Source organism: Ailuropoda melanoleuca, chromosome 11, assembly GCF_002007445.2.
Source record: "Ailuropoda melanoleuca isolate Jingjing chromosome 11, ASM200744v2, whole genome shotgun sequence".
NCBI classification, from domain to species: Eukaryota; Metazoa; Chordata; class Mammalia; order Carnivora; family Ursidae; genus Ailuropoda; species Ailuropoda melanoleuca.
Window position 1 is genome coordinate 94063610 of NC_048228.1, and position 26708 is coordinate 94090317.

Here is a 26708-nt window from a genome sequence, read left to right on the forward strand (position 1 = left end):
TAAGAGAAAGAGGCTTTAGAATAATTGGCCCAACTATGGAACTACAATAGTATATTTCTTCTGCCTATTTCAAATTTGACGCCATTACTCATGCGAATATGTAAGAGCAAGGACTTCAAAACTTAGTTTGCTAAACTTTGTGTATGAGATTGTTTTTATTTTAGACACTTTCAGTTGATGTTCTGAAAATTCCTGGAAAGCATCTTTCATTATCCCATTCAAATGGTTATACCGTCGTGTCTGGGAATGTGGGAGCATTCTAGAAAGAGTGAGTTACTCCTCAATCTGTTTAAGTTTATGATTCTAGGAGTACTTCTTTCTTTATTGTAAAAAAACATCATTTCATGCATAATATTCTTGGAAAATGTTCATTCCAACTTCTACTTGTCTAGGTATTTAAATGAGGATGCACATTCTATGTATACTAAATCTCATAGAGATATTTTATTTATACAAAACAAGCAGAAACAAATAAACTCCCTGGGAATATAAATTAGAGCATAGACAAATCCTAGAAACTGCCCAAGGCACTCAAGAATAAAAACAACAAAACCTCTGTACCTTCAAAGACGGCCAGCCTATAGTTTTCTGGCTTTCATTTCACTTCCTACCTCCACAACCCTGTCTTCAATAGAAAAGTACTTTGTGAAAACTGCAAACTCTCACACTTGTTCTCACCATCAGTTCAAAAGAAGCCAGTTGGTAAGGAGCTAGCAAGTTGCATTTTGCCTTTTAGAAAAATGGAGAAACTGAGTCAATTCTTTCTCTTAGGTTAATGCAGGAAATTAGTTTGGGAGCTCGGTTGCCTGGAGGCAAAGTACAGGGGCTTAAGAGTTGTGGTTTCCAGGCTACTGTATTGTGAAGGAGACTGATTTTTTTTTTTTTAATTTCCATACTTGAGCCTGGACAGTGCCGAAAACACAGCCAAATTTAGGTAACATCTTCCTTTCCACCTCTGTGCCCATGAGTGGAATATATTCACCTCTGAAAAAACAGCCTTGCCTCCATTTGGTGGTAAATCTTCAACTCTCTCTGTTTGGAATCAGGGTCAGCTTTCTCCGATGTGCTTTTTTATGGTTTAGGCTTTCTGAATCTGATTAACACTGTAACAGGGAATTGTCTGATGTCTGACCTTGACAGCATGCCATTCTGCTTCCCTTTTTTGGGGGTGGGGAATCATTCTGTACAGCTCTAGACCCTGAGATTCCTCCCCCGTGGGCTCGATTGCATTAGCAGGCTCTTTTTATTGTTACCCAAAGGGTTTCAGCCCCAGTGACCTGTCATCTGTCCCCTCACCTGCTTACATGCTGATTCATTGATGAGCTGGCATCACAGTCCCCGCCTCCCCGTGAATGGTCGGTGAGGTTGCAAGTGCTCCAGGAGAGGGGCTGCTGAGCCGAGCCACAGTGGGTTACTACAAGTGGGAACCGGCTGCCTATCTGTTGCCACAGAAGAACTTGGTGACCATCCTGAGAAGCAGCCCCTTCTCCCCAGCCTGTTACTGTTCTGTCCGTACCCGGCTTCTCTAGCTTTTTAAAGGAATTTCTGATTCAGGCACTCACAGCTAATTCCACAGGAGTTGAAAGGCAGCCTGTGACATAAACTGAGACAGAAGTTTCCCCTCAGAGACTGTCTTTTTTTCTTTTTCTTTTTTTCATTGGCAAAGACTTCTGGCTCTCATCAGAGGAATACCTTGTTGCTTAAGATGAGTGGCTGTAGAAAGCGGTGTAAACGTGAAATACTGAAATTTGCCCAGTATCTTCTCAGACTATTAACAGGTTCTCTTCATACAGGTAATGACTTTTTTTTTTTTTTTTTTTTTTTTTTTTTTTTTGTAAATAATAGAGGTTGGTAGAGCATGGTAATGAAGTTGAAACGGAATAGGAAAGGCTCACTATTTCTGTGTTGTGTTTATTTTTAATGTTGTCAATAAAATACAATTGTGTTTGCTGAGATTCACGTTTCTAAAAATGCGTGCAGTGCAGCTCTAATTTGGGGCTAGAACTGGATTCTGTGGATGTATCTTTTATGTCTTTTTGGCAGTGTTGCTGTTAAATGTGCTTCAATCTAAGGAGGCAGTCTGCTGAGTAGAAAGATTTTTTTTTTTTTAAATGCTTGCTCCTGTGAGGGGTTTCCTTCTCTCTCCTGCTTTGCTGCAGTTTGTTGGAAAATCCCTTATCTGTTGTCTTCTTGCAGGTATTTAGAAATCCTCTAGAACTCTTTGATTATTATAATGCATGGATGATTTCTAGTATTTGATCACGGAGCTTGGGCAGTGAAAGAGTTAAGGCCGTTTCTTTTGAATTTCTCAGTTTCTGGCAAAATGTGAGCAAAATGTGAAAACAGCTAAAGAGTAAAATGTCCATGAGAGGTTTGATATTTCATTGCATTTATTTCGATGTTAAAAATTTGCACGATTGAAATAGAAATTCTATTTAAATCTAAGTGTTGATAGCAAGAAAATATGTTTAAGATGTTCCAGAATTATGAGCCCAAACCAGCAGTTTTGCTACCCATGAAATTGCTAGGCAGTGCCGTCCCTAAGGTAGTGACAGGTGGGACCCAAACTACTTTGACTCTGACAATAGGTATTTTTAATGGACCGTCAAACTTCTGAGAGGCAAAGCTTGCTTGATGCCATGCTACCGTTTGATTCTGGCCAATGAAGAACTATTGTTAGCTTTATTTTTTTTTTTAACTCAGATTTGTTTTCTTTGAATAATTAGAAAGAAGGACTAGCAAGTAAACTTATACATTATGGTGTAGAGGTCGAGAGATGGGTGTGAACAACACTTGCTCTAGGAAATAAACCCTTTATGGTTAACAGAATTACATATACGGTTCTGTCGACAGCCTGATAAGGAAAAACACTTTTGAGAGAATAACCATGAAAATCAATCAGTTTCCGGGAGCATTAAGTGCTAATAAACATTATTGGGATTGTGATCAGATGCTAATCTTTAAGGAGTGCAAATTGTGGTAACTTCTGATGTTTTTAAGAGTAACCACCAAGAGTCTGTACCTGACTTTTGTGAACTTTGAGCTCTGTTGTATTTTTCCACCCAGTTTTTTTAATATATATTTCTGATACCAATACACAGTTCCATCAGTATGACTGCTTTATCGTATCAATGTGATCAGTGATATCAATAAGATATTTGCTTTAAACTTTCCATTAAGATGGTGTGCCATTTGTGATAGTGTGTCTCATTGGACCGTGCTCGATATGTGATCTTTAATCTTGCTATCAAATTAGAGAAATATTTTATAAAAGAAAGCTTTCTATGAGGTTTCCATGGTAGTGTGTATTTTCCTCTTTGATAAGGCAATGTTAAGGTTCTACATGTTTCTAACTGGATTTAGGGGCAGTGTTCTGTCTTTTTTGTTCAGTCTGTGTCTAGTTTTCTTAAACTTTCATTTTCAAAGAATCTTATGAAGATGGTAAATGGTTGTGAAGTTGTAAACCATAAATATTGAATACAAAATACAGTGGGTGTCCAATGACTGGATGGTAATTTATAATATGAAATTTATGGAAAGCTGGTGTAGCAGCAATTTTTCAAGACCTATTTAATGCATACTTAGAAATCAATATAGGTGGGATGCCTTCTCCTCTTTCTGAGCCACCAGAGGGGGGGAAAAAGAACTTTGAGAAATAGGACAGATGATTATACAGTAGTAAGATAGATTTATGGCCTGAGAAGTGTGATTACAGCAACTTTTTTCTTGTAAAAATCTTTTCGGTTCAGACTCTAATACTAAATGTTTTAAGATCTAGCCAGAATCTTTACAGCCACTGAAAATGCAACTTGGAAAAGCCAATTTATGCATTTACTAGATGCTGTGATAATATACACTGTTCATATTGCAGAATCTAATGTAAAATTCATTAGGACACTTTCAAGTCCCTTGGCTAGTAATTAATGAAGAAGTAGGAAGCAGAGTTGAATTAGTTTAAAAAATTTGCTTTAAGGTTGGCTATGCAAGCAGTTGCTAATTGTATCCTGAACAATCAGCATATGTCTTTGTAGTTATCAAAAATTTAAAACAATACTAGCTTGCCTTGTATGATTTCTTTTTTTCATTTTACCAGCAAGCTCTTTATTCTCACTTTTCAATTAAAGATGTGATCTGAGGAAATAGTGATTTTGTTTTACATTTGAAAACAGGTAAATTCCAAAATACATAATCTGTATTGTTGGCAATTGTCTTTCATTTGATACCCAAAATGCCCATGCCTTTACGCAAAAACAGAAAATTTAAAGTACAAAGAAATTTTCATGGATACATACTCTCCTTTGATGTGTTTTATTGGTGTTATTACAAGTTAGAGGAAAGCAGCTTCCTTTTGAGAGCTTTTCACATAAGTTTTGACAATGCCTATGAATGCTTATAAATAAATAATTTAATTAGGAATTCATCTAAAATAATCTTTGTAATAGAGAATATAAACTCAATGGTAAAGATTTGTCCAGATAAAATAATTTTATTTTATCACAAACATTTTACTTATTTTTATCATGGCAAATCACTCTTCAAAGAGTAGATTTTACAAACACATATATTTGGCTTTACTTATCATGAAAATAGAAGCATTTTTAAAGATCCTTTGTTATATATAATACTTGCCAGAAATCCCTAAGCAAATATTACATGTCAATGGCCTTTTCAGTGTAGTGAGGTACAATACAGGATTAGCTATCCGAATTCCTTCTTTTTTTTTTTTTTCTTTTTAAAGATTTTATTTATTTGACAGAGATAGAGACAGCCAGCAAGAGAGGAAACACAAGCAGGGGGTGGGAGAGGAAGAAGCAGGCTCATAGCAGAGGAGCCCTGATGTGGGGCTCGATCCCATAATGCTGGGATCACGCCCTGAGCCGAAGGCAGACGCTTAACCACTGTGCCACCAGGCGCCCCCTGAATTCCTTCTTGATTTGAGACTTGCATCTTCATGTACCATATTAGGCCCGTTCTAGATGTGGCTCATGACAACCAATATATCCTTATATATGTAAATAAATGAAAATGATTTGTGAGGATTATAAAATGATGCTGGTAATTTGAGCGGGCAATTTGATAGGCAGTTTGTGTACCATAGGGACTATGTCCTATAAATGCTGACCCATTAAGAAAAGTTGAATGATATTACAGATACCAGATTTTGATCTGTTTCTTCTTAATGTGTGAAATTTAGTATTGGGATGTTTTCTAGTACTTATCTGGAAGGTGTTTGGACATTTATCAGTTCTCTGTACGTAGTTTTCTTGAAAAATCAAGATCTGAAGTCATTTTCTTATTAACAAGTATGCCCCAAATGCATGTCTCAGGTGGATATTACCTGGGTCTCTTTTTCAGGCTTCAAGACAGCAAGTTACAGGTGCGGCTGTGTTCAGCTCTCCACCTAAGGGAAACAAAAGCAATTTAAATCAAAATATCCTGTTAGGCACTGAATCACTATTTAACTTGTGGGCTTAAGTATTTCAAATTTAATGAAATCATACTATGAAAAGCATGAAGTAAGCATTCATCACCTCATCAAGTAGAAAGTTTAGATGGAGAGAGAAAGTGCACACAAGTGAGCACATTTATTTTGCAAGTTTGCGTTGTTTCCAGCCTTACATTCATTGTTGAAGTTACTGTGAATCAAGCCATCCACAAGGCTAGTGACATAAAGATTGAGATATTTTTATGTTACATTTTTAAAGTGTGAAGAGAAAATAAAGGGTGAGCTGTAGCAAAATCGAAGAATTAAGAAAGCCTGTTTCTAGCTATATCTACTTCTTTTTGCTTTTCCTTTCTTTCTTCCTCCTGATTACAGATCACAAGATCAAGTCTTCAGTCCCCTCTGACCTTCTCTTCTGTCCCCATCACTGCCACATTTGAACACTGGGCAGACACGTCTCCTGCAAAGGATGTGTTCCTGAAGACCTCACATATTTAAAAATTCACACAACTCAAGTTTAATCCTGGCAAAAGATGACAGGTGTTTCTATTTCCCAGTTCATGTGGTCCTGCCATGTGACAATTGAATAAGCAGTTTCTATTCACTTGGCTTGCCTGCTCTGAAATTGTGTTGTTCTTGATTAATTTTTTATTTTTTTAATTCAGTCAACTTTTGCAATAAAGTGAGATTATATGCCTTATAGGACTATGTCAAATTTGCACTACTGAAATGCATAGGAAGTGCCGCCATGGTATATACTCAGTTTTCTTGTGCTTCTTCTCTTGAAACCTGCCCTCAGGTAAGAAGAAAGCAAAGAAGGATGATTATACTTGACTGCCAGGAATATATGCCATTGTATTGCTTTTCCCAGCAGAGTATGCATTTGAAACTTTATCAGAAGAAGTATTGTGGTCTCTATGAATGAGTTGGACTTTTCATTCAGGAGTGGAGGGATATTTTGAGGGATTTAGCATCTTGCCTCCTCTCCTCAAATTCTGCCATTGTTGTCAAATCTAGGTAGGGGATCCCTGAATTCAATGGAAAAAAAACCACCTATATTTGCAGATATATACTGGTTGTCCCTTTCATTTCAGAAGAAAACCTCATGCTAATGTTTAATGACCTTGTATTTGATGTTACTTACCACGTAATTAGTATGAGGTAAACTCGTAGGGCTTAAAGACTATGAAAGAAGACTGTTTTATCATGGTGAGAACATCAAACTAGTCAGTGATGTCATCTCAGTCTTAGATATGCTAAACTCTTAAAACTCATTTGTTGACTGATGGACAAAACGAATCCATATGTTGCATACAGTCTAAAGGGAAGAGCTAATGTCCATAGAAGGGCTACATTTGACCCTGTTGGTTGAGGTAATCAGAGCTTTCTTATCAGAAACTTCAGAAATTAGTCATCAACACTTCATTTAAGTCCTTAAAGAAGTATTGAAGCTTCACATGATGGGACCAAGACTGTTGAGGACGTTATACATTGATTGTGATATGTAACAGTTCCATTCCTGGCAGGAAAAGAGATCTCACACTCCAGAAAATAATTTAATAAAGGGACTGTGTATGTGGGCAGGGTGTAAGGGAATCACAGGGGTAATGTGTACTGTGAAGCTAGTAACAGCAGGCAACTGAGGGGCCAAGGGAGGGGAGCCCTCTCTGAAGCCTGGAGAGGGAAACTGTAATGCGAAAGGCTGCCTGACAGGAGATGTGGCCTTTAGTCAAGGGACTCAGCCAGCACACGGAGACCTGAGAGGTAGGGAACTCCAGGGCAAAAAGTTGCTGGCCTCACTTTCCTCCTTTAGATTTATTGCTAGTGCTTCCACTGGCTGACCCCCTTCCAGAAGTTAGTGGGAAAACCACTTCAAGTAGGGGAGATATGCTCATGGCCGTATTTATTATTTTCTTTTAACCCACTGTAGGTATTACCACTGACAAGGTTTCCTTTATTTAAAATTATTAACATTGGTCATGTCGCTTCCCCTCAGAAGATATTGGAAGTTGAATGAGGAAGCTAATTGGATCCTTGGGTGACTCGTAAGGTTTCTGTCATTCTACCACATCTTTCACCATCTTCGTTGATCTTTTATTTTGTCTACATAGCTTCTGTCCAAAATTTTTCTGTGTGTTTCTTAAACCTTATAGGGAAAACAAACCTATAGCTTCAAACAGATTAACTATTTTTGGAGGAGATGTCACTGTAATCATTCAAATTAAGGCATAAGAAAACAATGCAATATTTGTTACATAACAGAATAAGATTATAACCAGGATGATGTGGCTAAGGATGGTGTATGCTAGCTATGATGGTGAATTTTCTTTGATAAAGTATGTTTTCTCTCGAAGCCCATTTTCCAGCTTTGGGTTACAATGGTGGGTTGGTGGGGAGAGGCCAAGAGCTGAGGAGCTGCCCTGACTTGCGGAGGAAAGCAAAGTCCAGCTGGCTGCACCAATATATTTTTTTGCAGGATATGCTAAACAATTTGATAAATAAACTAGTTTTTATCACACCTCTGCAAAGGATGGCTCTATGCCAAACACTATTCATTTCTCCTGTCTGATAGAGATACTGCAGTAACATCAGAATGTCTCAAATGTTTTCTATTTGGGACCTATGCTTAATTTTCTAAAGGTGTGTGCTTGGGACTGTGAAGGAGATCTGCATTTCTGACTGACTGAGGAGGTGCAATAATCATGATTTTTAGGGGGGAGTGAGTCAGAGAGAACTGGATGGGTGGTCAGGGTGGAGACTACACCGCGTTCTCCTTGGGGGGAGTGAGTTGGGGGAGTAAACTCACATAAAGCATTCCATCATTTGACACCCTCCTTTATGTGTCTCGAGTCTGGCTCGCTCTCTGGCTCTGTTGTGCTTCCTCTAATGTCTTTTCATCACGTTCTTAATGACCATAACATAAATATATTACATTAGAAATGAAAAAAAGAATTCTGAGAATGTGTTCCAGGAGAGCTGTTTTCTCTGCCCAGCACCCAGCTTTGCTTCTGGAGGACAAGGGCATGCCCAGAGGAAGAGGTGGGAGCCTCATGTTGGCATCTCAGCCTTATCCCCCATCCTAAAGTCCTGAAAGTCACCCAGCCACTCTGAGTTGAGTCAGTCCGTGTATGAAATGGGGATATTCCTCCATATATTTCTGTTATTGTGAAGCACTCAGCAAATGGTAGCTTTGTCATTATTACTGATCTGGTATCTATAGGATGTTCTGTTTTTGTTTTCATTTTTTTGGGTTTGTTTCAAATTGAATTTTCCCCCAAAGGTAATTGGATACGTGATCATCGGTGTGCTGCCTAGTAATTAGGAATAAACAGAAAGTAACCTGGATAAATGACTGCAATTTTTAAACTCTTTTGCCTTTGATTTTATTAGTTTTCAATAACTGTAATTGCCATTTATTCATTCAACTAACATTTATTAAGTGCTTATTAAGGGCTGAGTTTTGTGGTTTTATAAATTATTTCTTTGTCATTCCTTCCTGCCCTATATTACACTGCCAGTAGAGCCAATAAATTCAAGACAGTTAACCTAGCAAACCCACATGTGCTAAGATTTCGAAAAGCAGAGGGGAGCTGTGTCATGTGGTTTTAGCCAAGAAGAGGCAAGTATGGTGGGCAACCTAGGGGAGGCAGTAAGCCTTTCAGATATGTTCCTCTGAAGGAATTAGAGAGAAAGGCTGATAAGGGAGGAGCCAAGCAATGAACGTGAGGAAGCAGCTGGGAGAGAGAGGATCAATGGGATTATTTGCAGAAGAAAGAATGCCTCCGCTACCATAGTACTGCAGAAACTACCAGCAAAGCCCACCAGAAGGTTCTATTCCTTGTCCAGAGAAATACTTCTGTGGCTAACAGTGATCAGGTAGTGAATGTTACATTTCTTACCTGCCCCTTGGATCTGTCTTCACTGTGTGATGTGTACAGACCTTCTTACTTTTTGAACTTTTGTATACACTTTGTGTCTGTCCCATATTGTTTAGCATTTAATGACACACCAATCCTGTATTATTAACAGATTCGTGTATTAGAGTCATATCTCAAGTAGATTTGAGTCTTCTAAAAGACATTTAAAAATTTATTTATTTATTTTAGTCAGCAGGGAGGGGAAGAGGCAGAGAGAGAGGGAGAGAGAAACTTAAGCAGATTCCGCATTGTGGAGCCCAACCTGGGGCTCGATCTCACTACTCCGAGATCATGACCTGAGCCAGATCTGAGTTGGATGCTCAAAACCTGTACCCCCAAGCGCCCCTCTAAAAGACATTTTAAAAAAATTTAATTCTCCAGCTCTCCCCAACACACTGTGCGCTGTATAGTATCTGGTCAAAACCACAGTTTTGAGGGAGGATATCATAAATAAGTATCCATTTCTTCCTATAATTATATGTGTTACTTTCTGAGCCACATTATCAGACTTAAGCTGTACCACTTGAGCAGCCCATGGGGAACCTATCCCGAGGTGCCAAATCTAGGATGTGGTGGGGCGAAGGTCTGTAACTGGATTTGTCAGAATCCAAACTATATCTTTGTCTCACTACACAGTTCTCCGTCCTTGAACTCAAACTCACTCCGAAGTGCAGTGTGATGACTTTCGTTCTCAGGTCAGATATCACCTTAGTTAGGCATTTCCAATCCAAAACAGCCCCCCTGCCCCCAGTGCCTTTCTTTTAATATCATCCTTTTGAAATTTATGTTACGGATAGGGTGACCAAAACTGAGGCACTTTGGAGAGTAAAAGGAGGCGATCTGAATCACAGCACAGACACAGGCATGAATCAAGACTGTCCCAGACAAACTGGGGTATTTGGTCACCTTCTCCATGGGAATTACCACTAAAATAATTTTGATGATTTACAAGTGTCTGTAAAACTTGAATGTAACTCCTTTCTAAGGGCCTTGTTTATTTTGTTCATTATTGTAATCCAGACCTTGCCTGGCACGTAACAAGTGTTTGGTAAGTAGTCATCTGATGTATGACTGCATTGCACTGAAGTACTTGTAGGGGCCAATGCTACATCGCCTGCTTCTGTTTTTCTGCTTGTCTTCCCCCAAGTTGGTAGGATTGTTACTGTTTGCCTCTATCACTTCTTGTGATCTCGGTCATGTCAGGTACCCATTCTAATCTCTACTGTGGTTCTGCTTTTTCTTATCTCTGCCCAGTACTTCTTTCCATTATAGTAACTGTCGTACATAATCCAGAGCACAGAAAGTCTGGATTCTCTCTAATTGTACACAAAGAAGGTATAACTACACATTTAAAAATAAGGGTAAATGCTGTGTACTTGTCCATTTGTTTCAAAAGTCATATATCCTATGAGTGATTTATGTATAAATGTCTATGTGTTTGTATTTTCTCATTTTCCTACAGTGAACATATTATATGGATAATGATTGCATTTTACTAATTTTAAGGTAATAAAATACAAATTTATGGGTTCTTTGGTCTTTAGCTACAGTTAACCTGCTGGAAATAAGAAAATATGCCACCTTGGATGTACTATAGTTTTAGAAGTATTACAAAAGATATATTATCAGGATTTCAGTTTTCTGTCTGCAGTTTTCTTCTCCAGCTTGTTTCTAGCTTTGAGGAAATTGTAAGTTCCTCTTGCTCAGTATTACCACCTCTACAATGGGAAGATTTCCATTAGGTCAGGTCACCAAGTTAGGATAAGAGACTTAAAGCCTGCCAAATCAGTCATGTTCCTCTTCTATGATATGTTTTATTATGGGGCATACATAGAAGAGTTTCCTACCATCTTATAATTCCCTGAGCCAAACAAAAGTCAAAAGGCGTCAAAGAGCTATGAAGCCAGTTCTATAAAAGGCTTTTAGAACTTTAAAGATCAGTTTTATGCTGTGTCTACTAAAGTCCCCCAAGGGAAACTATACAGCCAACTGCTGGGCATTTACCCAAATACATGCGATTGTGCCTTCCAATCAGGCCCTCCTAGCCTGCCTCCAAGCAGAAGCATAGTCTGTGATCTCTGAAGGTTAAGAAATTTGTTGGAGCTCAATTAGTGAAAGTGCACAACACAATGACATTAACAAAGACAATGTTATGTATATCGTGCTACATATATAAATAGTTGTTATGGAATGTATTATTGGATCACAGACATGTGGACTCTCAATGGACCATAAAAATCATTTCGTCTGATTTCTTTCTTTTCAGAAGAGAATATGGAGGCCCAAGTTACTGGAGTGATTTCACCAATGTCATGAGACTAGTTAGTCTTGTGACTAGTCCATTTATACTACCATTACAGAAGCACATAGTTCTCACAACTTCTCATTGTGATAAGCACCTGTGTTGGTGGCTTGGTTTGAGAGAAATGCCTGGGCTTAACTCGTCTTAGCACTGCCTCATCTTAATAGGGCATCTTAAGCAAGTTTACATTCAGGCATCCCATGGTGCCTGTTTCGTCATCAGAAAAATTAAGCAAACACAATTCCAGCTTGCCAGCAGGGACTTTTCGAAGTCAGCATTTTTAAGCACAGTAGTTGGGGATCAGTATTCATTCAAGTAGTGTTAAGCCCTGTTTGGATGCTGATAAATCATGGGAAGCTTGGCAGCTAACGTCACTCAGTTGTTTTGGAGTCCTCGGAAAAGGTCAAAGTGTGTTCAGTTGATAGCAATTTAAAATTTTCAAAAAGTAAATAGAATACCTAACTTAAAGATCTCCTTTAGAAATGATACGATTTAGGGGCACCTGGGTGCCTCAGTCATTAAGCGTCTGCCTTTGGCTTAAGGTGTGATCCCAGGTTCCTGGGATCAAGCCCCGTGTTGGGCTCCCCGCTCATCGGGAAGCCTGCTTCTTCCTCTCCCACTCCCCCTGTTTGTGTTCTCTCTCTCACTGGCTGTCTCTCTCTCTCTGTCAAATAAATAAATAAAAATTTTTTTAAAAAAGGAAATGATACGATTTAAAATCTATATATTTAAATGGTTATACTCAATGATGCTTTAATACTCTCACCAAAAATCCTTTCCTACCCAAGAAGTGTCCGTAACTTATATATTGCTTCACTATGTGCAACATAATTTTTTTTGCCAAAAACTCATGAATGTAAAGTCCTTACATTTTTTAAGCTAGTAGTTAATAAAGCCTTTTTTCTTCATCAATGGATAAAATTAATAATTGTATCCATCTTGCCTGTTTCCTGGGATAAAAGATGTCGTGGAATTGAAAATAGCACTGAAAAGTAGAAATTATCTATTTCAGAAGTCAATAGTAAGAACCTGCTGATTTCTTAAATTCTTTATGAAATACTGTAAGGAGACAGGTGGTATACATAGATTTAGGAATTTAGGAAAACCAAATTTATTTTATATAATTCATTTATGTTTTAAGATTTCAATTATTACCAATATAACAAGATTAATCTGGAGAAGTATTTAATTATGAAATAATGAATTTTTATTTTTATTTTTTTTTTAAGATTTTATTTATTTATTCGATAGAGATAGAGACAGCCAGCGAGAGAGGACACAAGCAGGGGGAGTGGGAGAGGAAGAAGCAGGCTCATAGCGGAAGAGCCTGATGTGGGGCTCGATCCCATAATGCCGGGATCATGCCCTGAGCCGAAGGCAGACGCTTAACCATTGTGCCACCCAGGCGCCCCTGAAATAATGAATTTTTAAAATCGCAGAGTCCATATATAAATTTAAAGAATACACAATGACTATACTCTCAGTTCAGGACAAGAAAAGCAGTCATTGGAAATGTGAAGTCAGCCTATTCAAGCCTCTAAAAATTTAGGCGAATGATATCTCTTCCTTTGTTTTTGTTTCATTTAACATGATACTGAAATTTTTATTTCAAAGTAAGTGCTCTTTTTTTCCTGTTTATTGATGAGATTGTATACTCCAGATCCTGACCTCTGTAGAGGGACAGACCTATGCTTGAAATCCGGCTTCACTGATCTTTAGCAGTATGACCTTGGGCAAGTGAAGTTACCTCTCTCAGGCTCAGTGGCCTCGTCTGTAAAAGGGGTGAATGACAGTACCACCTTTGCAAAAATTTTGCTAATCATGCAGATCATGTGTGGAATTAAGACAGAGCCTGACACAAGGTAACTGCTCAGTGACGTGTTTTTATAATAATCACGTGTGTAAGTTCATGGATGTTTATCGTGCCTCTAGGATGTGTGGCATGGCAAGAGCGTATGGCGAGGCATAGGAGCCTGCATGAGACTCGAGGTGCACGATAAAGAAGCTTAACATTTAGTAGAGGAATTATATATAAAATAACTTTAATACAGTCTTGAGTAAGCTAAATACCAGGAAAGAGGTACAGACAGTGTATCAATAGAATCCAAAGAGAGGGTTCACTCTGTTTTGTGGCAAGAGGCATTTTAGTGGTGATAACATTTGACATGGGTTTTAGTGGCTTTGGGTTTGTAGATGATGAGTTGGTGATTGGACTTCCCAAGAAGAGCAGAGAAACAGAGGAAGGGGATATATGGAGACAAATATATTGCTAGGGTTCATTTATCCAGCAGATATTTGTTACATGTCTAGTCTCCTATAGACACTCTTCTGGGAACTTGGAATACATCAGTAAACAAAGGTTCATTGCTGTCCTATAGTGAGGAGGTAGATAATAATCATACTAAGTTGATTAGATAGTATGTTTGTGGGTGATAGGTAATCTGGGTAAAAATAGAATAAGGTAAATGGGTTTGGGAGGGCTGTGGAGGTTGGGGATATATATTAGTTTTCTAGGGCTGCTATAACAAAATACTATAGACTTGGTAGTTTAAACAATGACAATTTATTTTCTTAGTTCCAGAGAAAATTTATTTTCTCATAGTCCAAGCTCAAGGTGTTGGCAGGTTTGATTTCTTCTGAGGCCTTTCTCTTTGGCTTGCAGCTGGCCACCTTCTCACTATGTTCTCACATGGCCATTCCTCTATGATGATACATCTCTGATAGATTCCTATGTGTCCAGATTTCCTTTTCTTATAAGGGTACCAGTAAGATTGGATTAGGGCCCACTCTAATGGCGTTATCTAACTGAATCACCTCTTTAAAGACCTTATCTACAAATACAGTTGCATTCTGAGGTAGTAGGGGGTTAGGGCTTCAGTATATGAAATTGGGGGGGGGGATAATGAGCTCATAACAGGATGGTTACAATTTAAATCGAGTGGTCAGGTTAGACTCTTGAAGAGAATGACATTAGGTCAAAATCTTGAAGCAGTCAAGAGAGCCATAGAAGTATATGGGGAAACAGATTCCAGGCAGAGACCATCCTGTGCAAAGACCCTAACACAGGCTTGTGTTCAGTGTGTTCAAAAAACTGAAAGTAGGTCAGTTAGCTGGAGCAGAGAAAAAAACCAAAGGGAGTAATTGGAGATAAAGGCGGACAAAGGGGCCGAGAATATAGAAGCCTTTACAGGCCATGGTGAGAAGCTGAGCATTTGCTCTGAGTGGTGCTGACGGCCACTGCAGGACTCTGAGCAGGGAGTTCAATTCAATCATGCTCATCACTGGCTGCTCTTTTGAGCTGTGCAATAGAGCAGGAGTCAGCAAACTACAGCCCACGGGCCAAGTCCAGCCCATTGCCTGTTTTCATATGGTCCATTAACTAAGAATTGTTTCTACGTTGGTAAGTGATAAAACAGCCAAAGAAGAATCATATTTCATGACAGAGGATAATTATATGAAATTCAAATGTAGCACCCAGAAATAAAGTTTTAGTGAGACTCTAACTCATTCGTTTGCATGTTACCTATGACTACTTTTGTGTTCTAAAGGCGGAGTTGAGTAGTAGTTAGGCAACCTGCTTGGCCTGCAAAGCCTACACTATTTTCCATCTGATGATTTCAGAGTAAGTTCTCTAACCTCTATAGTGTGGGTCAAGGATTGAAACAGTGGGGAGAGTGGTGGCTCCAGCCAAGATTGTAGCAGTGGAGGCCATATTGGGGGTGTGGGTGGACAGTACTGCTAGTGAATCAGTGTGTTTGGGAGAAATGATGAGGAGCGTGGATTGGGGAGAGGTTGGGGGTTCGATCCATTGCAGTTCAATGGGGTATCCCTCCAGCCTTTGAACAGAGATGTGCCGCTATCACTGCACTAGATGTGCCACTAGGAGTGGCTGACTGCAAAGCTCAAGTCAAGAGGTATATTGGTGGCCTGGAAATGGAAAGATGAGGACAATAAAAAGGTAGATTCAAGAGTACCCTGAACACACTAGGCAGCTTTTTCATTTTCTGTGCCAGGGAGGAACCTTCTGTGATAATATAGCAGTTTTGCAACACCTTTAAAAATATCTTGAAGTGCTAGAATACTAGTATTCCAATTATATACCCTTTGAGCTAAAATAGGGTGCTTCAAGTGAATCAGGCCGGATGCCTTTTACAATTTAGGCCTTTGGGTGTATGATATTGAAAATATGAACTCAAAAGAAGACCATCAGAAAAAAAAAAAAAAGAAAACATGAAAAAAGGAATGATCAGTAATCAGTAGGGGGTCTGAGGAACTCCCAATCTGGATTTCCAACTGATTTAATTTAATTTCCAACTGATTTAATTCCAACTGATTTAAAATTAATTTAATTAATTAGATTTAATTAATTAACTAGCAGCTAATTATTCTATTTTCTTGTATGAGCTGCTTTTATAATCTAGAACTTCAACCTTACTTTTAAAGTACTTCTATAGATATCCATTATCTTTGCTAAGATACCTGAGTCATGTTCTTTCCAATATATATTTGGAAGATTGATGGGTGAAAAGACACTTAATTCAATTTTATGTGTTCCTTAAATCATCTCAATCATATTTTTTATGTAGAACTTTGTTTCTTCCTTAAAAATAACCCTTTATCATTATTGAAGGTGATTGCAATATTAATTATATAAGCTTAGCTGATATAGTTAAAGCAATGCTCAGTGTCTCATGTATTATGTCCAAAGTTACCCAAATTTGATTTATAACATATATTTTCTGACTTTATGGTGTCCCATCTTTCTGAATGCAGGTGATGATAAGTAATGCTGAGACTCAAAACAGTCCAAATATAGGAAGAATAGAGTGGGCTAAAATGTTATAAGTCTTCTTTAAGAAAGAAGGAATTACATAGCATAAAATAGACTTCAAACCCAGAGCTGATTTATTCATATATGAAGGAGTACAACGTTCCTTGAATGAATATATTTCTGTTGACAGGATCTTTCAGACATAGCTATATTCTGAATTTGGACTAGTTAAAAGAAGCGTGAAATATCTCTGCTGCAATGAGGAGAGGAAAGTAGGATCTCTTGTTCATCTAAAAATAATCATTCTTCACCCAGGATAGAGAGGTGATTGAGTATCCTCACTAGAATTTCCAAAGAAGAGTCATTTGTGGACAAGATTTGAGGATGAATTATCCAGATTATGATTTAACTTTGGAAATGCCACTCAAGTTTTATATGCAGGTAATTGAGTTAGGAAGATGATAAAATTCATTTCCTATTTTCTGGTTTATCTTTCTTAAAAGGGGGGGGGGTTCTTATTAGGCCTCAAAAGTTCCCTAGCTCTGAGAAGTAAAAGACACAAGTGTCACAAATGTTGATAATGAAATGAGCTGGCGAAGACAATGAATTCCAGAGCCTAGTAATGGGAGGCAGTGGCTCTTCTATCCATTCCTGTCATTTTTCAGAGAACCTGAGGCCCCACGAGGCCAAGATCATTGACTGCCCTAATGTTTGGCATTGTTGTCTCAGTATCGTTGTCTCAGTATATCCTTGTTGGTGGACTGGATTTATCTAAAAATTCAGTGGCCATGTTTGAGCAAGAACTCCATTCTCTGGCTAAGAACCACCACTCTCTCTTTCTGCTAGAGTCCAGGCTACAAGTCCTCCTAGTATCTGATGCCCAAGGTGGTATAAGTAAGCTGATTTTACATGGCACTCAGACTTGGCATTCTGCAGCAGCAGGATCATATAATAAGGAAGTAGCCCTTTCATAATTTCTTTGAATCTTTTGATAGCATCATGGACACCCTGAGCTCCTGCAAATCTATCTTTATCACCCCTCAAAAACCTATAACTCTCCATTTTTTTTAATGATTTTTTTATTATATTATGTTAATCACCATACAGTACATCCCCGGATTCCGACGTAAAGTTCGATGCTTCATTATGCGTATAACACCCAGTGCACCATGCAATACGTGCCCTCCTTACTACCCATCACCAGTCTATCCCATTCCCCCACCCCCTCCCCTCTGAAGTCTTCAGTTTGTTTCTCATAGTCCATAGTCTCTCATGTTTCATTCCCCCTTCTGATTACCCCCCTTTTCTTTATCCCTTTCTTCCCCTACCGATCATCCTAGTTCTTATGTTCCATAGATGAGAGAAATCATATGATAATTGTCTTTCTCTGCTTGACTTATTTCACTTAGCATTATCTCCTCCAGTGCTGTCCATGTTGCAGCAAATGTTGAGAATTCGTTCTTTCTGATAGCTGTATAACTCTCCATTTTTAACAAGAGAGCAAAGCTGAGGTTCAGTCTTCAGCAAGGGAAGAGGAGAAACCTAAATTTTGAGAACGTACCCACATTTGGTTTAAAAGGTATTTTTTTATGGATTTATTCCATTTATGCCAAAAGAATGTTCTTACCACGGGAATGGACATTTTCATGTTATGATACATTTATTTAACTGAAACTGATTTATTTTGAAAACATCAATCCAGAGATTACACAGATATGGTAAAACTGGTTAAATAGTTAATACTATGCAACCATGAATGGGGTCCACAAAAACTGAGCTATGGAGACACTTCTCCACGCATGACTATGGCTGTCGTATTTGGAGATGCAGGTGGCACAGCATAGGGTGAAAACCCATGGGATAAGAGCAACAAGACAAGTTCTTGTTCCTGATTTGTTGGGGAAGGATACTCAATCCAAGAGAAAGAGTACAGCTGGAAACAGCTGAGTGTAGTGCAGCTCTGCATTCTCAGATAACTTGCAGAAGTGTTAACACTGCAGTCTCCAAGATGTAATATTCAGAACAATTAAGGAACATTACCCACTCATCATAACCAGGAGGGGCTAATTGGCCCCAATCATCAGCATATGCTCTTCCTCTTCAAAGTGACTTTTACCCAGACGCATACAGATCCAAACGCTTGTTTGAATTACAAGTAGAGAAAGCCCACACCCACGAGCCTGTAGAAGGGTGGGAAAGTACATGAGTGTGCATGCACAGACACATGCGTGCACAGTGTTAACTCCTGCTTGATCTGCGGCCTTCCATGTCCGGCAGAGCCGAGTTTCTGGTTATGACTCTAAGAAAAATACAGATAAGGATCTAATTCAATAAATGCAGCAAAAAGCTGTAAGTATTACTTTAACTCTGCTGACAAGTCATTAATATCCTCCATTGTAAATCCAATTTGTTAGAATTTTTAAAGCTTAGAAGATTGAGTGTGCTGATAGGATGCAGATTTATCTCCATTTCTGTTTTTATTTTTTTAAAGATTTTATTTATTTATTTGAGAGAGCAAGCAGGGGAGCGGGTAGAGGGGGAAGGTGAAGGAGAGGGGAAGACTCTCAAGCAGACTCCATGCTGAGCACGGAGCCTGACATGGGGCTTGATCTCAGGACCCTGAGATCACGACCTGAACCAAAAGCAAGCATCAGTGGTTTGACAACTGAGCCACCCAGGCGCCCCTTCATTTCTGTTATTAAATACTCCCTGCAAGGCGTAAGGGTATGTTTTAGTATCTTTATGTGTAAAGATGAGTTGGGATGTTTAAAACCATGTGTAAAAGCATGTGCACAATAATTTGCCAATTAAATGCCATGTAAACTTTCACTAGTTCTTCAGTAACATTGACTACAATGCAAGTAGAAATGATAGACCAAGTAATGATTCGATAGTGTTTAATACTTAATGCTGAAAATCAGCTGTTTAGAGAAAAAGAAAAAAAAACTCCTTAGAGTTGGCTATTTACTTAGAACATAGGAGACTATTTCATCATTCATTATCATTAGCTCGTTCAGTAGGTACAGTGCGTTAGAATTGCTGGCTCAAGAGAAGATTGGTAGTTTTATAGGATAGTAAATTCAATAACACTTCTTTCCCTCTTGTTTTAAGTTTATTTATTTTTAAATTTTGCCAGAGGTAGAAGTTAAATTTTTACAACATAGGATTTGAAATAAGATCCAAAAATATTAAAGAGAGATTTGTTCTTTTTTTTTTTGATCTTCCATTTTTAATAAAATTTCCCTTCTTATTCTTATTATTCATTTGAATTAACTTTCTGCCTTCATAATTAAGCATCGCATTTTATTTATTTTTTTGTTATTTCAAGTCAGTCCTGTGACTATTGTAATTCATTCAAGATTAGGCTAGTTAGTATCAGAATAGAAGTTGGTATATTTCTGGGGCGCCTGGGTGGCTCAGTCGTTAAGCACCTGCCTTTGGCTCAGGGCGTGATCCCAGCGTTCTGGGATCGAGCCCCACATCAGGCTCCTCTGCTGGGAGCCTGCTTCTTCCTCTCCCACTCCCCCTGCTTGTGTTCCCTCTCTTGCTGGCTCTCTCTCTCTGTTAAATAAATAAAATCTTAAAAAAAAAATAAGTTGGTATATTTCAATCAACTAAGAGAATCAAGAGGACATAAAGAAAATAATGTAAAGTAACATGCACTTTTTTTTTTTTTTAAAGATTTTATTTATTTGAAAAAGAGAGAACATGAGCAGGAGGAGGGGTAGAAGCAGATTCCCCATTGAGCAGGGAGCCCAGCGTGAGGCTTGATCCCTGGGCCCTGGGATCACAACCTGAGCCAAACGCAGTCGCTGAACAGACTGAGCCACTCAGGCACCCCAAGAGGCATGCACTTCTGAGTCATCTTGAGTACAACCTCTTAGTTTGTGGCCATGGGCAAGTAACTTAAGCTCTCTGATTTCTTATTCATAGAGTTATTTGTGACAAGTGCTTTATAACCCGAGAGATGTTAGGTAATTGCTACTGGCCTCTGATGATCCCTACTTCCTGGCATTCATGGAGTCTTGTCATCTCCTCCCACGTTGTACCAAGGTTGATCTCTGTGACCATTAGAATATGACAGACATGATGGCATGTCACATCCAAGATTACATTATAAAACATACTGTGGTTTTCACTGTAGTCACTCTGTCTCTGTTGAATCAGTCTGAGGAAGCCAGTGGCCATGTCATCTGGTTAGTTTATGGAGAAACACACATGGTGAGGAAGTGAGCCCTCCGTCAATAGCCACGCAAATGCACCTTATTGTCAAATCTTCAGATGTCTACTGATCTGGCCTATGTCTTGAGTGCTATCTCATGAAAGACCTTACACCAGAACCACCCAGCTGAACCACTTCCAAAGTCTTGACCCACCAGAAACTGAGAGATAAACAGTTACTGTTTTAATCCATTAAATTTGAGGGTACTTTGTTATACAGCAATAGGTAACTAGGACAATGTTGTTTTCCCAAAATCACCCTCCCTCTATCCCTTATAAAGAGCCTGTGATACTTCCATGGAATCTGAGCAAGACAGCAAAGGTTAAGAAAACAAACGTAACTACCCATAAATATATACTAGACTGATAAAAACCGAACACATAGTTAATATACATAGACCTTCCCCTCCCCGCAAGTGATAAGTAAATTATGACCAGAAGATTATTACCTCAGTTAAAAAACCCAGCAGCTCGGGAATGGGTGTTTCTTTTCCCCTTTTCAAAGGTGGAAACCAACATTGACAGAGGTTAAGAGATAATCACAGGGCAGATGGGTTACAGAGCTGGCATCTTAAATGAGATCAGTCATATCCCTGCTTTGTGTATTAAGGAAGCATCAAGAAGCTCCAAGAGAAGGTCTGTGAAGTACACCGCTTTACTGCACAAACTTCATATTCAAGAGGATTTGTTTCCTTCAAGTTGCAGGATAGGCTCCAGGGGGATGTATTTGCTTGAAGTGTGACCTTTGAGTCAAAGGGGCATGGCTGGGGTATAATTCAATTTTATAGGTATCTAACGTTGTTCCTGGGAATCATCAGACCTTTAAAATGAATACTTACTCTTGCAAGCCAGCCGGGTTTCGTGTCTGCCCCCAACACGTGCCTTGGAGCAGAGGCTTCAGGATGGTACTCTGGTTTGGAGCACCAACCATCATAACTGCTGCTCCTGGGTGACGTTAGCAGAAAGGGGTCTATAAATCTTACAGAAACATTAATAGAGAAGATCAGGTATAGCCAAGTGAAGACCTGGCTTCTGTTGACCGTTGAAATGTGTTGAAGATTCTGTGAAGGAGAGATAATGGGGAAAGGATGTCCACGTAGGTAATAATTCTCCATGTGCCCGTGGTGGGAATTTTCTCCACATTCACTTGGCCTCTGTTATAATTCTAAAGTAGATCCAAATCACTCTGTGATGGGTATGTTATCAGACACCCATGCAGAAGGACGAAGCCTCCAAAAACAGGCTGTTGGCTTCTGAAAAAATTGGCATGGTCTCTATTGTGGTGGCACTGGATTTTCTAGATCCCTGTAAGGATTCCTTTATGTGGCTGGCTACATTTGAAAAATATTTGTTTGCTTTCCTAGCTAACCATTCTTGTTAGGTTTGGGGAATTCGGTAAGCTCTGACTGTTCATAATTCAATATTTTAGTGACACATTTTTAGGTTTCTAAATCAGTTTTATGAGGCATGTGATAAAAATAAAATCAAAATCTGTTGAACACTTATGGTGCTTAGTCAATTCTGGATATGACCTGTGAGAAACGGAGTAAAAACAAAATGACACTGAGTAACCCATTTTTACTTCATTTTTATTAAAAGAAAAAGAATGACTAAACCAGTGGAAAGCATAACGAGCACTAAAAATTTTGAAAACTTTTCATTCATAAGATTCTGTGTACTTATTTTATCAGATGGAGTTGAGGTGCAAAATGTAAGTTAAATATGATGGATTTTCTTCTCCAAATTTCATGGAGATGTTACCGTTGAACTTTCAGAAATAGGTTTGATGTGTTGATTTTCACCCCATTTCAGATATGACTTGTTCAAATAGGTTGTGAATCCTAAGTTAGGGTATTATTTTTCTACCAATAAGTAAAATAAAATCTTAGCAGTTATGCATATTTTATACAGAAAACTAACAGATATTTTATTTATTTTTTTCAATTTATTTATTTTTAACTTTTTTATTATGTTCTGTTAGTCACCATACAGTACATCCTTAGTTTTTGATGTAGTGTTCCATGATTCATTATTTGCATATAACACCCAGTGCTCCATGCAATACGTGCCCTCCTTAATACCCATCACCAGCCTAGCCCAATCCCCCACCCCCTCCTGTCTGAGGCCTTCAGTTTGTTTCCCAGAGTCCATAGTCTCTTGTGGTTCATTCCCCCTTCTGTTTACCCTCCCTTCATTCTTCCCTTCCTTCTCCTACCGATCTCCCTACTATTCTTTATGTTCCACAAGCCATATGATAATTGTCTTTCCCTGCTTGATTTACTTCACTTAGCATAATCTCCTCCAGTCCTGTCCATGTTGCTGCAAATGTTGGGTAATTGTACTTTCTGATGCCTGAGTAATATTTGATTGTATATATGGATCACATCTTAATCCATTCATCTGTTGAAGGGCATATCGGCTTCTTCCAGAGTTCAGCTATTGTGGACAATGCTGCTATGAACATTGGGGTGCATATGGCCCTTCTGTCCACTACTTATGTATCTTTGGGGTAAATACCCAGTAGTGCAATTGCTGGGTCATAGGGTCACTGTATTTTTAACTTTTTCAGGGACCTCTATACTGTTTTCCAAAGTGGCTGTACCAAATTGCATTCCCACCAGCAGCCAACAGATATTTTATCATGGGCAACTGTTATTATGAATGGTTAGAAGATTTACATTTAAGAATTATTTAAAATGAGGTGATCACAAGAAGTTTACTGTCTTTTAAGATATAGATATAAATTTCATAATGACAGCACCTTGTATTTTACTTTGAAAATCTCCATCTTTCCCCAAATAGATCCTTTTCTGTAACCTAGAACAACAATAACAACAAAAGCATTTTACCTCAAATGCTTTTTTTTTTTTTAAGATTTTATTTATTTATTTGACAGAGATAGAGACAGCCAGCGAGAGAGGGAACACAAGCAGAGGGAGTGGGAGAGGAAGAAGCAGGCTCATAGCAGAGCAGCCTGATGTGGGGCTCGATCCCATAACGCCAGGATCACGCCCTGAACTGAAAGCAGACGCTTAACCGCTGTGCCACCCAGGCGCCCCTCAAATGTTTTTCAACTTCAGGGTTTAGGTTTATGAAAAGTTTTCCACGTTTGGCAAAAGATGATGATAATGGAGTAAAAAGTTAAGTGGTATAAATTGATATGGGAAAGTTGACCTTTCTGACCCTTGGTTCCCCCCTCAGTAAATACTGTAGTGGGCAAGAATAGGGACCCGGGACCAGACTGCCTAAATTCAAAGCCTGGTTTTGAGACCAATCCCTGTGTAACTTTGGGGTTTATTCTCTCTATGTCTCAGTTTCTTCATCTGTAAGATGGGGGCAGTGATAGCCTTTATTTCATGATGCTATTATGAGAATTAAACGAGTTATATAGAAAAGGCTTCAAATCGTATTTGCTTCATAATAAGTACTATATTGGTGCTTGTTAAGGAGCTCATGTTAAGATGATCACATGAAACAAAATGTTAGTAAATCCTGACATAATGCAGGTACTCGAGCAATAGAGAGAGATACAGAGATAGAGATGTATACGTACATCGTGTTTATGTATACTTCTGTGCTTTAGTGACGTACGCGTGCCTGTGTGTACGTGTGAAAAAGGAGTTTATTAGTTCCAGATTGACAATAGCTCCCAAATCCACCCAGATTAGCAGACTTTGTCACCCTCCCTCTCCAGGATCCCTGAATTAGTCAGAGAAATGAGTCTTCCTCAGCTCTTAGTTGGCTGAGGCTGATTCCTCACAAAAGGTTAGTTATTTAGACCATGCTTCTACTTAATATTTTAGAACTAGCACCACTTATTTTGAAATGTAGTATCTTCTTTAGTTTCATCGTCCTTTAATTTATAATTTAATGAATTTAATTGAATTAATAAATATACTAATTTTAGATATGCTTTGACAAAATGACTCTGTCACCACCTGTCCTCTTGCAAGTAGGTTATTTATGATTATATTTTCCCAGGCCCTTTCTTCAATCCCATATGGAGACAGTAGAACACAGATTTGACTTCCGCCTGAAGTGGTTCCCTGTGATCAGCAACAATGGCTATCATACTGTTGATTGTCTGCCTTACGAGTTAAAAAAAAAACCAGAAATAGATATAGACAGCACATACTCCTTAATATGTGCTTATTTATAAATCATACACATACTGTACTAAAATCTTGTAGAAATTACAACACATAGAAACATTAAAATGTAAAATAGTGAGATATATAATAAATATTTAAGCGTTTTTACTAATTAACAAAATTTAAGCCTTTTCGTACTAAAACGTTAGAATAATATATATTTTATCTTCTTGTATATAATAACAGGATATTTATAGTAACTTTAGTGAGAACAATATGATTATATCTTAATTATTTCTGAAAATGTTGATTTTACTTTTTTTTTCTTTTTTATTATGCTTCAGATCCAAACTTACTTTACATATTAAGGAGTTGTGCTTTCAGTGGTTGAAAAAATTCTTACATACATGTGTGTCTGAACATAAAAGAAGGACATCATACCTCCTGCTGATTGAACCGTAATATGCACCTTCCCTCCCATCCATGCCTTAATACAGCCATGGTTAGAAGTCCACATAATACCTATAGGGCGAAGTTCATTTTTAAGATATAGAATGTAACTCTGATACCCGCTAGCATCTTGATAATTTCACATCGTTAGAGGTTCATTCATCTCTGATCTGACTACACCATCATTTCTGTTGCCCATCATTTGACTGAAACCAAGGTCTGCTGAGGGTCAGAAGAGTCACCTCTGCTATGTTCTTGTCCTGGGCAAACATTATGAGTATTGCTGTTTTATGAATCATCTGTTTCTGTTACCTCTTTTGTGAAAGTGAGTTGGGATGAAATAACTCTGAGCAGCGTGTTCTCTAAGTCTCCCTAACCAGGCACACACGAACCAGAAGGTGTTGAGCATTTTGTTGGGCATGGACTAGTGTGTGTTGGTGCCGCACGGGATAGCCTGCACCACTATAGAACTTCCTTTCCTTCCATTGAGGACTTCTGTGCTTCAGTGACATGCAATCAGTGTGTGAAGAGTTATAGTGCAACTTAATTCTCTCTAAAAAATAAATAAAAGCATTATTCATAATAGCTTATAAATATTTTCTTCCCATACCTTATTCCATAACCACAGTGGAGACCACCAATTTATAAGGAGGCAATAATTTGCCTCATCTTTTTTTTGTGAAACAAGACTTACCTGTGCCATTACACAGAGGCAGTCATCATGGGTTTACAATTTTAATATAAAAACACAGAATCCTGTCTGGGTACATTGCTATGGAGTGGATTTGCAGAGCCCCTTGAGCAGACTCCGATCATAGCACTACTGTGTTAGTCTATCCCTTCCTCTTTCTCCAGTGTCCTCCCCCACACGCCCCAACCCAAGACTGTGAGCCCAATGAGGTTAGTAATTGCATTGTTTATGTATTATGTCTTTAATCTTAGCTGAGCATATAGTAGGTTTTCAGTAGAAGGTTTTTGTATTAAAGAACACGCGAAATAAAGAACAGAAGTGGTTGGGCTGCAAAGGAATATATGCTAAGCCATAGACAGGTGTGTAAAGGAGAATTCAAAAGCTAAAGTGAGATGAGCAGGAATTTTGTTAAGATCTGGCTGTGGTCTGAATGTTTGTGTCCACGTCCCCTCCCCCAGCCCCTCTACCCCTGGCCCAGATTCTTGTAGCAATCCTAATGTTCCCTGTGATGGTATTAGGAGGTGGGGCCTTTGGGGTGTGTTTAGGTCACGAGGGTGGAGCCCTCATGAATGGGATTAATGCTGTTTATAAAAGAGGTCCTAGAGAGGTCCCAAAGAGATCCTAGAGAGGTCCCTAGGCCCTGCACAGGAGGCACCGGGAACTGAGCGCTCACAGCTGCTGCACCCCGTGTGCTGGCACCGTGGTCCTGGACTTCACACACCTGTGAGAAATGCATGTTTGTGTTTATAAGGCTCCCGGTCTATGGTATTTTGTTGTAACAGTCCAAACAGACTAAGACAGGGTTGTAGAATCATGGAAGCT

The 26708-nt window shown here is 38.7% G+C and overlaps 1 protein-coding gene across 3 annotated transcripts in view; it reads left to right on the forward strand.

The window, feature by feature from the left end:
- Nucleotides 1-26708, forward strand: part of KCNIP4 (potassium voltage-gated channel interacting protein 4) — a 1152721-nt gene that overhangs the window by 228779 nt on the left and 897234 nt on the right. Inside the window, exon 1 of one of the 3 annotated variants that reach the window (XM_034672028.1) lies at nucleotides 1222-1793. The exons of the other annotated variants lie outside the window; for them this stretch is intronic. Coding sequence (XP_034527919.1) covers nucleotides 1706-1793 — 88 coding nt within the window. The 5' untranslated portion in view covers nucleotides 1222-1705. Of the gene's footprint in view, nucleotides 1-1221; nucleotides 1794-26708 lie in introns of those variants that run through there. 3 annotated transcript variants of the gene reach the window in all.